Below are 11607 nucleotides of genomic sequence, written 5' to 3'. Positions count from 1 at the left end.
CGCAGCCAAAGGGAAAGGTGTCAGAGACGGCTGTGCCAACACTGTGCCTGATGGTGCTGCGATAGCCATGGTGTGGTTGGCACAATCAAGGGGTCAAGGCTCAATACTTCTCCATTAGGATCCAAACTGACCCAAAGACTGCTACAGAGCAGGCTGAACGCTAATAATCTCCTGTGGCCTCGAGAAATTCACTTAACTGTAGGAGCTGGAGGCCCTACATACATACTCAGAACATGTGTGGTAAGAAAAATGATGCTATTCAATGTATTAACATGAGGTGAATGTAGCAAAATCTCCCGGAGATGCTAAATCTACTGAGGTTCTTAATTCCTCATTTTGTGTAACACATTAATTTTAAAGCATCTAAAAAAGCCATATATTAAAAATAGCTTTTTATTTTCGTTGGTTTCACAGTCTATGAGGGGAAAAATCGGCCAATTACTGACCATCTTGGAAGTGTTACTCAAATTAAATGCTCAATTATGCAAAATAGATGCTCTGCTTCTGTTTTATTTGGAAAACCTAAAGAAAAGTGATAAAGAAAATTCCTCCCTATTATAAAGTTAGCAGAGTCAGTGGACTTTGAGGATAATGAATTCTGAATTATATACCTTCTATGATGGTTCCAAACATACACATACGTATTGCATAGAAAACTTATGAGGATCCCAAGATACTGGACCTGGTTAACATGTTTGAAATACGGCATTAGCAAGAGCCTTCCCCCAGAATCTCTGCCAGATGTTAGCTCTTTAGGAAGACTCAAAGATGCTGCTCCTTTCTCAAGTCCTGCGAGATGCTCATTGCTCCCATTGCTTCTCTCCTGATACGTGTTGCCCAGATGGCCTTTTGGGAGCAGGGTTTCCCACTGAACACAATGCAGAGGCAAGCACCGTTGCTAATGTGGTTTGTAGTCAGGCACGCTTCCTTTGTGACAGGAATGAATATAGTTAAGAAATGGTGTGGGAAACTCAGAAGTACACAAACTTCCATAGCCTTATGTTAGCAAGTCATTTAGAAAGGTAAAACGCTTGGGAGCAGGGACAGAGCAGTGTTTCTGAATAGTGAACGGGTAAGACAGCAAAATGTAGGAGACACAATTAGCGCCAAGTCTTACAGACCATCCTGAGGTGAAAAATAAAAAGGGTCTGAACCTAAGGGCCTTGCTTGGAACCTCACTGAAGTCAACAGAAACTTCAGACTCCATGAAGAGTGAAGCAGACTGCTAGATTTAGCCTGCAGCTTCTGTACCTCCAGAGCTATTTCCTGATCTCCGGTAAACTGGTGGAAATACAGATTACCTCTACATGTACAGTGGAATTTATCAAAATCCTAATCTGAAAAATTTGAGCCTGAATTTCCATCTGCCAAATACCAGTACCAGCATCCGGTCTATTGTTTCTCATTTCTTTTATCCAAGCAACACAGAATAGTTCAGAAGTATTAATGAAGAGAAAAGCTTCCCTGTAGCATTACTGGTATAAAATCCGATCTAATAATCACGATACCCTCATGGTCCACAGGAATCACCTTTCCCCTTTAGCACCGTGCAGCAAAGAGGCACAAAAATCCCATTGCAAAACTACAGTGATGGCTTCCCGAATGGGACCTGCACTGGCTGGGTTTCAGAGCTCGGCATCTCCAAGATTGCTCAAGGAAAGCACACCCACCAACACACGGAGCTAAGGAATCGATGCCCTGCTGTACCACTGGGGGGGATGTGCTGCAATGCTTGCCACCATGTCTGGGCAGCCTTTGGTAAAGAGAATAGCAAGAAAAAGGTACTGAGCAATCTGGAGCAGGGGCACCCTGACTGTCAAGTGACACCTGGTAGCTGAGTCTCTCGCTTTCTGTCAGTGACTCCATGGAGAGTCCTAGCAAAAAACCACGTTATTCTGGGCAAAGCTGAACTGAGGCAATGCCTTGCCTACTGCAGACGATCTCCAAGCTGTGAGGAGGAAATCAGTCCTGTATTTAAATTACAGCAAACGGTAATTCAGATTAACATGCCGGGGCAATTCAGGATTGGAGTAGCTTCTGTATCTGTTTGCAACAGCTTGCAAAAGCTTACGAGCATCTTGACTAATACCAAGGCTCTGTGCTTCCTGGGACACACTGAAAAAATCTGGGGGTGTAAAGAGGCAAACAGAGTATGTGGCTCAGAAGTCTTAGCGTGGGCAAAACCCACCTCTGCCACCTTCAGCGGGACAATTTTCTTTGGCTTTACCAGTGGCTGAGCAAGATTCTGCTCCTGCAGCTCCTTTCCCTGTCATTTCCTCCCACTTTTCCTTGCTGTGCTGCTTGGCAGTCCCTTGTTTGAGTCTGGTGCAATTTCTGTTTCTCTGCATAGCTTCCTTCACTTTTTTTCCCCCCTTTTACTCAGGGTTTCTTTTCCCTTCATGCAGTTTTCATAATCTGATTTTTCGTTCTGTCACTCTTTTCCCCTCTGTCTGTCACAGGCAGATGTGGTTTGAGGACAGGAGTGTCTTACGGACCCGCGGACTGTGTGAGTTTGGAGTTCCTTCCAGTTTCCCACACTGCTCTCCTATTCACTGCATTCAGGCAGAGGATAAAGGAAGTGTGCCATGCTACAAGCTGAATTAGAAATGGTGTTTGACTTCCCTTTGTACTTCACAGAAACCTTGCTCTGGGCAGACCATCTGCATAGCACTCACTGTGGAGAAAACCATTGATCAAGGCCTGTCAGCCCAGCTGGGGGAACTTGGGAAAGTAATTCCTTGTGCCACTTCAGTTCTTTAGGGCTTAACATCTGGCTGGAGGGGGAGGCGACAGTTGATGGTTTAACAGTCGTGCTTCCTTTCAAGTTTGGGATGCTGTTTTGATCCCCGATAAGCCTTTCTGAAATCCTGATTTTAATAACATGGAAAGCATCCAGAAGACTAGGAATAATGCACTGGCTTTGCATTTTCAAAGTGCTTTACAAATACCAGCTAATGAATTCTCAGCAACCTTCTCTGTGAGATAAGGATGTATTATTAGTGATGTTTTACAAAGGAAGAAAAATGAGGCAGACAGGAGAAACCCAAAATTTCAATATTTCAAATAGCCAACTGGTTGCAGTGCTTCTATTGCCAAGTGGCTATTTGAGACATCTGGTTTACAAAGATGCTCAGCGCCCACTTTTGTTTCAATCAGCTTTGGCATCTCAAAAAAGGAGCAAACTTGAGAATTTGTATTCCCAGCCTGGACCACACTTGCATCGTGCACCACCTAGATAAGTAGATGCAAGAGTTCTCCTTTCTACTCAAGTTCAGCAGTGGTTTCTGAAAATGTTATTCAGTACAATTTGTTGAAGGCCATGAAATGGCTGAAAAGGAAGATGCACTCAAATCCTTGGTCAGGAAATACTTAATGATCTATTCAACAGAAAGTAACTTGATCTCTCTAGAAAGTAAACGAAGTTTTAATTTGTTTATTCATGCTCCTGAAGAGCTACCAAAACCGCAGTCTTAAGATGCAGCTGTCCTTAGTCCTTGTGCAAATCTGTCTGTCAGCACCATTTCATTTTGACCAGCTGCCTCCCAGCGGTTGCGGTTATTCTGGGCTTGGAGCTCCCTGGAGGACAGGATGCAGTGTGCCCCAAATTACATGAACTCCCCGAGTTTATAAGGGAAGTTCAGGCCCTAGACTCGTGGCCTGGATAAAACCGGTGACTTAGAAATGAGAAAGGAGCCGTACTGCTTTAGTTAACAAGATCAGTGCTAGCTACAGCATTATGTGCTGATTGTTGGCTGCACGCTGAAGGTGCCTGCCCAGTCTGATGATGGCAGCTCTTGGGGACTTTGTGCCAGATGCCCAGTACCACACCACCGCAGGTGACTGTAGGGCCCAGTTTATACTACCAGCTACACTGAAGATGTTTTGGGGTCCTGGTCCTATTCTTAATGCCCTCTAGGCTGTTTCTGTAGAGTTTGGCTCTAGATTGCACTAGATCCCCCTGATCCTGACATGTGACAGCATGCCTTGCCCTGTGGCATGGTGATGAGAGCCTCCAACTCTGCCTCGTACGTCTTGTGAGGACCACGGTCTGTCAGTTCTTGCGTATGCCCCTCTGCTAGTCCTTTGCCTGGCTCAGAACTAGGTTATCTAGCTTTTGAAAAAACATTCTTGCCTGCAAGGCTGGCACCTGCTTTTATCCGACACGATCTCTTCTCGCTGCTGCCAGCTGAACAGGGCAGAGATGTTCCTCAGTCCTCCAAAATCTACCTGCCTGGTGGGGCAGGACCTGACACTGAGCCCCAAGACGCTTTCACCAGACACCTGTCCATTGTGTTCCACAGTGTGGTGACTGACAGCCGCCAAACATGAGAACGTGGGTTCTGGTGGGAGCTTCCATCCCAAACCCAGGCTGAACTCAAGGGAAGGGAGAAATTCACCAGGGCATTCAGCTGCAGGTTACCAACTTGGTCCCAAGGTAGGGAACAACCAGATGAGGCTCAGGGGATGCCAGGGAAGTCTGTGACTATTACCTCCCCTCTCCACTGCTGCTCTAGCTAGAGTTGAGGGATTAAATATTTGACAAGAGCAGATAGGATTAATTGCTGCTCTTATAAGGGGAGAGGTGACTGCCCTCCTGTCTCGCACAAACACACCACTCCTGTCTTGTCAATGACAGCAAGTGGTTGTTGGGGCCAGACCTCAGGAACTATACCCCCAATTCTCAACCTGGCCCTCTGAAATATTCTCTCCTTGCCAAAATGCTTGGCAGCACTACTTGGTAAGTCTTGCGATTTTTATAATGGGACTCATAATACTTATGGCCTTCACTAATATTTCACATCCGAGCCTTGTGCTTATATAAAGAGAGAAAATTAATGACATCAATCCAAAGTCCAAATGCTTAATAAAACAAAAAGTTTTTTTTTTAAAATCCATCAGAATTATTTTATTAGAAACATCAACATGTTTTTGTTGAATCCCTATGATTTTCAGCCCATTTCTTGGTTTCTTGAAGCCCAAATTTTGACATTCGAAATGTTGGCGGTAATGCCAGATCCTCAGAGATGCTCAGCCCATTGCAAGAACTGAATAGTCCCATCTTCCAAAAAACCCACCCAAAACAATGAAGGAAGTGCATGAACTCAGCAGCTTCTGTATTTGCTCCCTCCACTCTATTGTTAGTGACAGGCTCTTCTCCTTCCTTGGCCAGAGCTGGGATGTGACTGACTGGTGGGGTCTGTGTATTTCAGAGGACTTTTGGGGAGCACGCGCTCCCGCTGAAGTCAGCAGTATCGGGGGGGCTTTAGAGCAAAACTCAAAACCATCTGGGGTGCTTTAGAGCAAAGCTCAAAACCATCTGGTAGCATGTGTGAGAGAACTGCCGGGTCTCCGCGCTGTTGCTGAGCCGGGGAACACTTACATTACTGAGATCATAACTAACTTAGCACCGACCGGCGTTAATTGTAGAGCAAGGTGTAGCTGAGTCCCCTGGTAAAAGCAGAAGGACAGGATGTATTCTGTGGTTGGTTTATATGGGTTTTTGAAGGAGGAGGGTGGTAAACACATAACATGGTGGCTCCCGCAAAGCCTGCTCCCAGGGCAATGTGTTCCTTTGAGACATAATTGATTCCTGCCATCAGGCACCAGCCTGCTCTCCCCCAGGGTCAGCGCTTTCCCACATCCAACCCCATTATCCCACAGACCATGCCTTTTGTACAACACACTCCAGCTATTCATGTGCAAAGCAGCTGTAATCCCCAGACCTTTCAGAGTCAATATACCAGGAAATAATAAATCCCTCTTGTGCACTCTTGAATATGCTGAGAGGTGACTTGTGGGAATTTCAGCTGGGCAGAAAAATAATAAATTCTCCTTAATTTTTAATTATTTGTAATACTCGCTGTAGAAAGACTATGTTATTGGTGCATGACTATTTCAGGGTCAACCACACAAGCAACTATAGAAATTGCTTTTGCCTCCAACAGCCCTGAAAATGCATATCAAATTGTCTCATATGTTTCTTAATGATCAAAGTCCACTTTCCTTCACTTACACACCTGGGAATGGCTGCATATTAAGCGTTCTGGATCTAAAGAAAAACTAATTAAAAAAGGTTAACCTGTGAAGAATGTACTTTACAGTAATAAAAGACCGCTTTTTGCCAGGGTTCTAATGTCTAATATCTAAAGGAGGCAAGATAATGCCATGCTAATGACATTTAATGGAATATTTTTTTACAATAGGTCTAATACAACATAACCTTTTCCCCTGAAAAGAGGCAGATTGCACTACACTTCCACTCCATCGGTTCACATGGCAGAATTACGCTTGGCTTGTGAGAGTGAAAGAAGCCAATCCTGAATGGCAAGTTTTGCAGGACAGTATCTTTACATATTGCCTCCCATGACAAAGATTTTTTTAAGCTATTTACTGTGTAGAATGTACTATCACTGAAATACCCTGAGCAGAATGTGGTAGACAGGGTTAGGTGTACCTAGAGGGCTGGGAGAAGTGATCTTTATCTGTGACACCAAAGCAAGCAGTGGCCCCTAAGTTAAAAACTGTCAGAGGATCATTAGGGTTCACCTCAAAAAGGCAGTACCCTGTCTTTTCAATCCTTACCCAGAAAACCTCCACAGAGCAAGTCATACGGGTATGAGGATGATGAAGGGATGTGGTAATACTGCAGGGATCTGTAGTACTAAACCCCAGGAATCTTACACAGTAAGAGACATCCCTAATACCCAGTGGTAGTAAGGTATGAGTGTGGCACAACATACAGACCCAATAGTTTCATCAAACATTCAAAGGTAGTAATTTCCACACAGGTGTGTCAGCACAGGTCAGCTTGGGACCCTGGTAGGTGTTCTCATTGCTAGACTTTCTCTGTGATGCTGCCACTAGCGTATGGCCTGTGCAAGTGAGGTCAGAGCCAGCCTGGACCTAAAAAGCCTTCCATTTTAGCTGGGTAAGCAAGCCTTTCAGCAACACTAACCGCGGGCTGGCCCGAGGAAGAGAAACGCCGACTAGAGATGGGACTGCACGCAGCACAGACCCCGCAGAGCCCTCCTCTCCAGGCAGCTGCGGTGACAAAGGGGTGTCCCAGGGAAGAAGCATCTCTACCAGGCTCCCAACAGATGGGGAGAGAAGAAACTCCTCTGTAAAACAGCAAGAAGAGGCCACCCTTAGCACTCCTGCAGAGGAGCAGAGCTGTGCCCACCGTCGCTCCTTCTCCGCTTGGCTCTCACAGGTGTTTGGCAGTACCCTGAAGTGGTGCCCAAAAACCGCAGGGGCCAAGTCAGCCCTGTCCCTATCTCCTACCACAGACACGGGCTCAGCTCCTGATGCCACGAGGGCTCTGTGAAGAGCTCGGCAGCACCACTCCCATTTCCCAGAAGGGCAAACTGAAGCACGGTGAAGCAAACTGTCGGCCCCCAGGACAACCAGTGCTGCGGCTGAGCTGGGCATCCCTGCTGGCCACCCCCGTGTGTGCACCACTGCCTCTGCCCCCTTGCCCCATGTTGCCCCCTTCTCCTGGAAAACCCAGATCGCTGAGAAGCCCCTGCCTGCATGGCGGAACACGTGCTTTTCAGCCTTACTCGGTGAAAAAGGCGTGTGAGTTCATCGTGCTCTGACAGCAGCGCAGGCTCCACAAAGGAGTTACTGGCACCAGGCTGTGTGGGTTTGAATTTCTCGGCGTTTCCCATACTTTTCCCCTATTGATAACATTTCTTGTTGGGACAATAGAAGTGTGCCTTGCAGCTACTCATGACATTAGTGACGGTGCTTGAGTCTGAATGATTTAAAGGGGAAGAATCCAACTCCCAAAAGACCATCTGGCTATCAGTTATAATACAGCAATAAAGGTCAGAGCTGCTGCTCAGGAGTTGGGAAAAAGATGGTTTTTGACACTGAAGAGCCTCTTCAACCAGCTTGGTACATGCCTACCTGCCAGCTTCTAGCTTCTAGGCCTGCCACCATCGCTCTTTTGCTAGGAAAGGGATAACACAGGACACCAACTTCTGGAGGAAGGCCAGCCAAACAACACAGGAAAAAGGGCAACACCTTACTCTAGCCGGCAAGAGCTAGGGCATGGTCTCTGAGCTGTATCTTACTTTTTATCACAACCCTTTGACTACTTCAAACTGTTCATGAGATGTCTTGTCTCCTGGCTTTCCCACAACGCAGGGAATAAAGGGCTCCAAGGACAACATCTGCCCTTCACAAAGAGCTAAGCCCATTCAGGCCCATACAATGAAACCCACCAAGCTGGCCATTTCAGTGACGCCTCCCTCCTTCCTGACAACTGCCCATTAAACTCAGGTTTCACTTCAGGATTGCCAAGTACGAAATTGCCTTTGGCTTTCTTACTTCACCGCACACTTCCCTCCACCATCTCCAGATTCTCAGCCACGCTCCCGTGCACAAGCAGTGCACTGGGAGAAGATGAGCACACTTCTGCCTCGGGCACTCCAGGCTAGACCCCTCAGATGGCAGGATGCAGCACAGCTTTTCTCAGGTAGGTTCTGGGTTATTTTCGGCGTTGCCTCAAGGACTGTATCCAGGCAGGGATTTTTCTCGTAAGACAAAATCAGAACTAACCTAAAGTTCCACACATCTTCAATCTTTTTCTTGCCTTTAACACAGAAGAAATGTTTGCTTAATTTTTATTGAAATTTTCATGCAAATACAAGCAAGCAGCACCACCCTCATTTTCCAGAAAAGAAAATGGAGCAGGGATGTCATGCTAAAGGTTACGTAGGGAAGCAAATACGTGGTCTCTGAGATTTCATGTCCAGCAAACTGCGGCAGGTCCAGCCTGCAGCGGAGCAGTGTGATGCTTCTTGGTCAGATGAGAACAAACCACATCAGAAATCCCAGGCCAGAAGCAGAACTGACCTCCTTGCTGGGGTCCAAAGGTGGGCCTCAGCTACTAATTCCCATTCACAACTCACCTCTGATTTCCCAAGGCCTAGGGCTACTGGGTTGAATCTGATGCTATTCTTTAGCCCAACATCCCATCATACCGACTGTCAGTTCTCCACTTAGAAAAGTCATGCAAACAAAACTGTTGTTTCACACTGGTAATGCTTTGGCTCACCCATTAGAAGCGTAATGACTGCACAGACGAGTGCAAATACACCCTCACTCTGGCAAATGGCACATGGGATGCTGGCTGTGAAGTGCCCTCTCTAGAAAGAGTAGAGAGATGTCCTTGGTGCTTTTGATTTTAACCCTAACAGTGCTCCCCTTCTTCTCTTCCCCCCTTCCCCCAAAAGTGTGCCTCCTCCACGCTCACAAATGTGACTGGCACATGTAGGGACTCAGGAATGCAACTGATCCCAGACAACCAGCTGGAGGGTCAGTGTTTTCCCAGATCCCTGGGCAGCCCTGAAGAGCCACGCTGCACACTCCACCAGTCAGCGTGGGCAGAAGGTTATTCTCTCCAGGGCATTTGCAATCAACGTACCATGCGCTAATAGATGCTTCCTCTATTGTTCAGCTGTGTGCCTGGATTGGCTGAATGGCTGTGGGAAACACCAGCAATCCTGAGACTCACGTATCTGCTGAAGCTCCCTGATGTATAAATAGAGGCAGCCGGTAACTGCCAAAGCATAAGTCTTACGCTCAACACAGCAGCCTGGTGCGGGGGTCTGTGCCCAGGACTGAGAGCACTAAGAATGGCTCCCAGTAACACCCTCATGATCCACATGGAGGAGAAACTGCTGCCAAAAGAAAAGAATAAAGTAAGTAGAGCCCTTGACAGGACTGGGAAGGCTGGCCTGTGCTCTGTGCAACAGGCCACCTCTAACAAATAAAGACCACCTGGGAAAAGATAAGGGGGGAGAAAGTGGTCTGCGGGAAGGCAAATAGGTTGAAGAGAGAGAAAGGAGACTATTATATAGAGTTTTTAAAATTAAATGGAGTGGGGAACAGGCAGGCAGCATTGCAAAGCTCTCCTGCCAAAAGAGAGGGTCTTTGAACGCATGTGTATCAGGGCATCAGAAGGGGAAATCAGGCCAGGTCTTGGAAAATCCTTAACGATCTGCTCCATCTCTCTTACAGCTGAGGAAGCCGGTGGTGGAGAAAATGCGCCGTGACCGGATTAACAGCAGCATCGAGCAGCTGAAACTGCTCCTGGAGAAGGAGTTTCAGAGGCACCAGCCCAACTCCAAGCTGGAGAAAGCCGACATCCTGGAAGTGGCTGTCAGCTACCTGAAGCAGCAGAGCCAGCTGCAGGACCAAAGTGAGTGCAGAGCACGTATTGCACACGCGCGCAGCCCACTCCCACAGGCCTTCGCCCTCCCCTGCAGCCCCGGCCCCCAGAGCATGCAGGGCTGTAACACACCAGCTCTAGCCACGTGAGCAGGGCTTGTGGACTCAGGCTCTTGAAAGAAACTTAATCCATGAATGGCAACTGTCCCATGTTTTGGTCATGATCTTAACCCACTGCATTTGCTTCTTTCTTTCTTTTCTAGCTTTCATTCACAAGAATCTAGAGCAGGACTTTAACAGTGGATACCTGCGGTGCCTCAAGGAAGCGATGCATTTTCTGTCCTACTACGAACCCAAGAAGGAAACTCAGGTGCAGCTAATCAAGCATTTCTGCAAAGCTCAGATGGGTGCAGATGTCATGTACTCGCCTGCTCTGCGGAGTTCCCCTCTGTCACCCTGCCTGTTTGCCAGAAAGCAACCAGCCCAGAAGACTGTGGCTGCTGCTCCTACCATCTGGAGACCCTGGTAGACCTGCAGAACATTGCTTTATTCCTATGTTTTGCTACAAAAACCAGAGGGGCCTGTGATTTAACAGTTCCTCTTTAAAGTAGGAAACATTGCTTTCCAAAGGTGGGAGGGGGGCAGTTATTGTTTTTCTGTCACAAGAAATGAGGGTCGCTAAGTAGTTTCCCTTCATAGTGAAGGACTGTGTTTGTATCTTGCAGCAAATTTGCTGCTTTTATCAGTGGCTCGTAGCCAAAGAGATGACGAAGTTCTGTGGTGATTTAGAGAGCCAAATGCCCTTCCGTTTTCATCACACCTTTGCTTCGCAAGGCTGTTGAGTCTGTGGCTGTCAGGGGAAATCTTTCTGCTAACTCCCTGGGTCACTGGTTCAAGTGCTCCATTGTCTCTAGATAATGTATTGACCTTCCTAAAGAAGGAGCACTTTCAAGAATGTATTTTGTATCATAAAGAGGGCATTGAGGCTTTACCTTTTGAGTGAAAGACGTTAATAAGAAATGCTGATTCTTCTGAAGTTCCTACGCTATTTTTAGTATAACTTCTTACAGAAAGTTATGAGGATAACAGAAAGCTCTAGGGAAAATTCTCTTAATGTCAGTATGCCTACTCTCAGTTGAGGGACAATTGATGCCTTTTGTAAAGGAAATGCCTGGGATATAACTTAAGGAAAAGGGGGAGGAAGGGAGGCAATGACTACTTTATAATCATTCATTCTACATGCTAAAGAGCCTAAAGAGCTTTTATAAAGTTGTGATGTATTCATCCTGTGTGATGTTCAAGTTTGGTGTCTTCACTGTACAATACAATAAAAATGGTTTTAGTCATTAATTCTTTGGTTTGAAATTATTAAAATGGCTAATACTCCTGGACTAAGGGTTGCATGTCGACTCCTCCTGCAGTGGGGAAGCT

At 46.6% G+C, this 11607-nt stretch overlaps 1 protein-coding gene across 1 annotated transcript; it reads left to right on the top strand.

Annotated features, from left to right (window-relative positions):
* Positions 1 to 9218: 9218 nt before the first annotated feature.
* Positions 9219 to 11526, top strand: LOC121085141 (transcription factor HES-5-like). The gene is made up of 3 exons (XM_040587475.1): positions 9219 to 9707; positions 10027 to 10207; positions 10440 to 11526. The coding sequence occupies exons 1-3, from the start codon at positions 9642 to 9644 to the stop codon at positions 10703 to 10705; spliced, it is 513 nt and encodes a 170-aa protein (XP_040443409.1). The 5' UTR covers positions 9219 to 9641; the 3' UTR covers positions 10706 to 11526.
* The last annotated feature ends 81 nt before the right edge of the window (positions 11527 to 11607 follow it).

Source organism: Falco naumanni, chromosome 3 (assembly GCF_017639655.2).
Source record: "Falco naumanni isolate bFalNau1 chromosome 3, bFalNau1.pat, whole genome shotgun sequence".
Lineage (NCBI taxonomy): Eukaryota > Metazoa > Chordata > Aves > Falconiformes > Falconidae > Falco > Falco naumanni.
The sequence above is the reverse complement of the archived record's forward strand: the minus strand, read 5'-3'. Positions and strand labels throughout refer to the sequence as shown.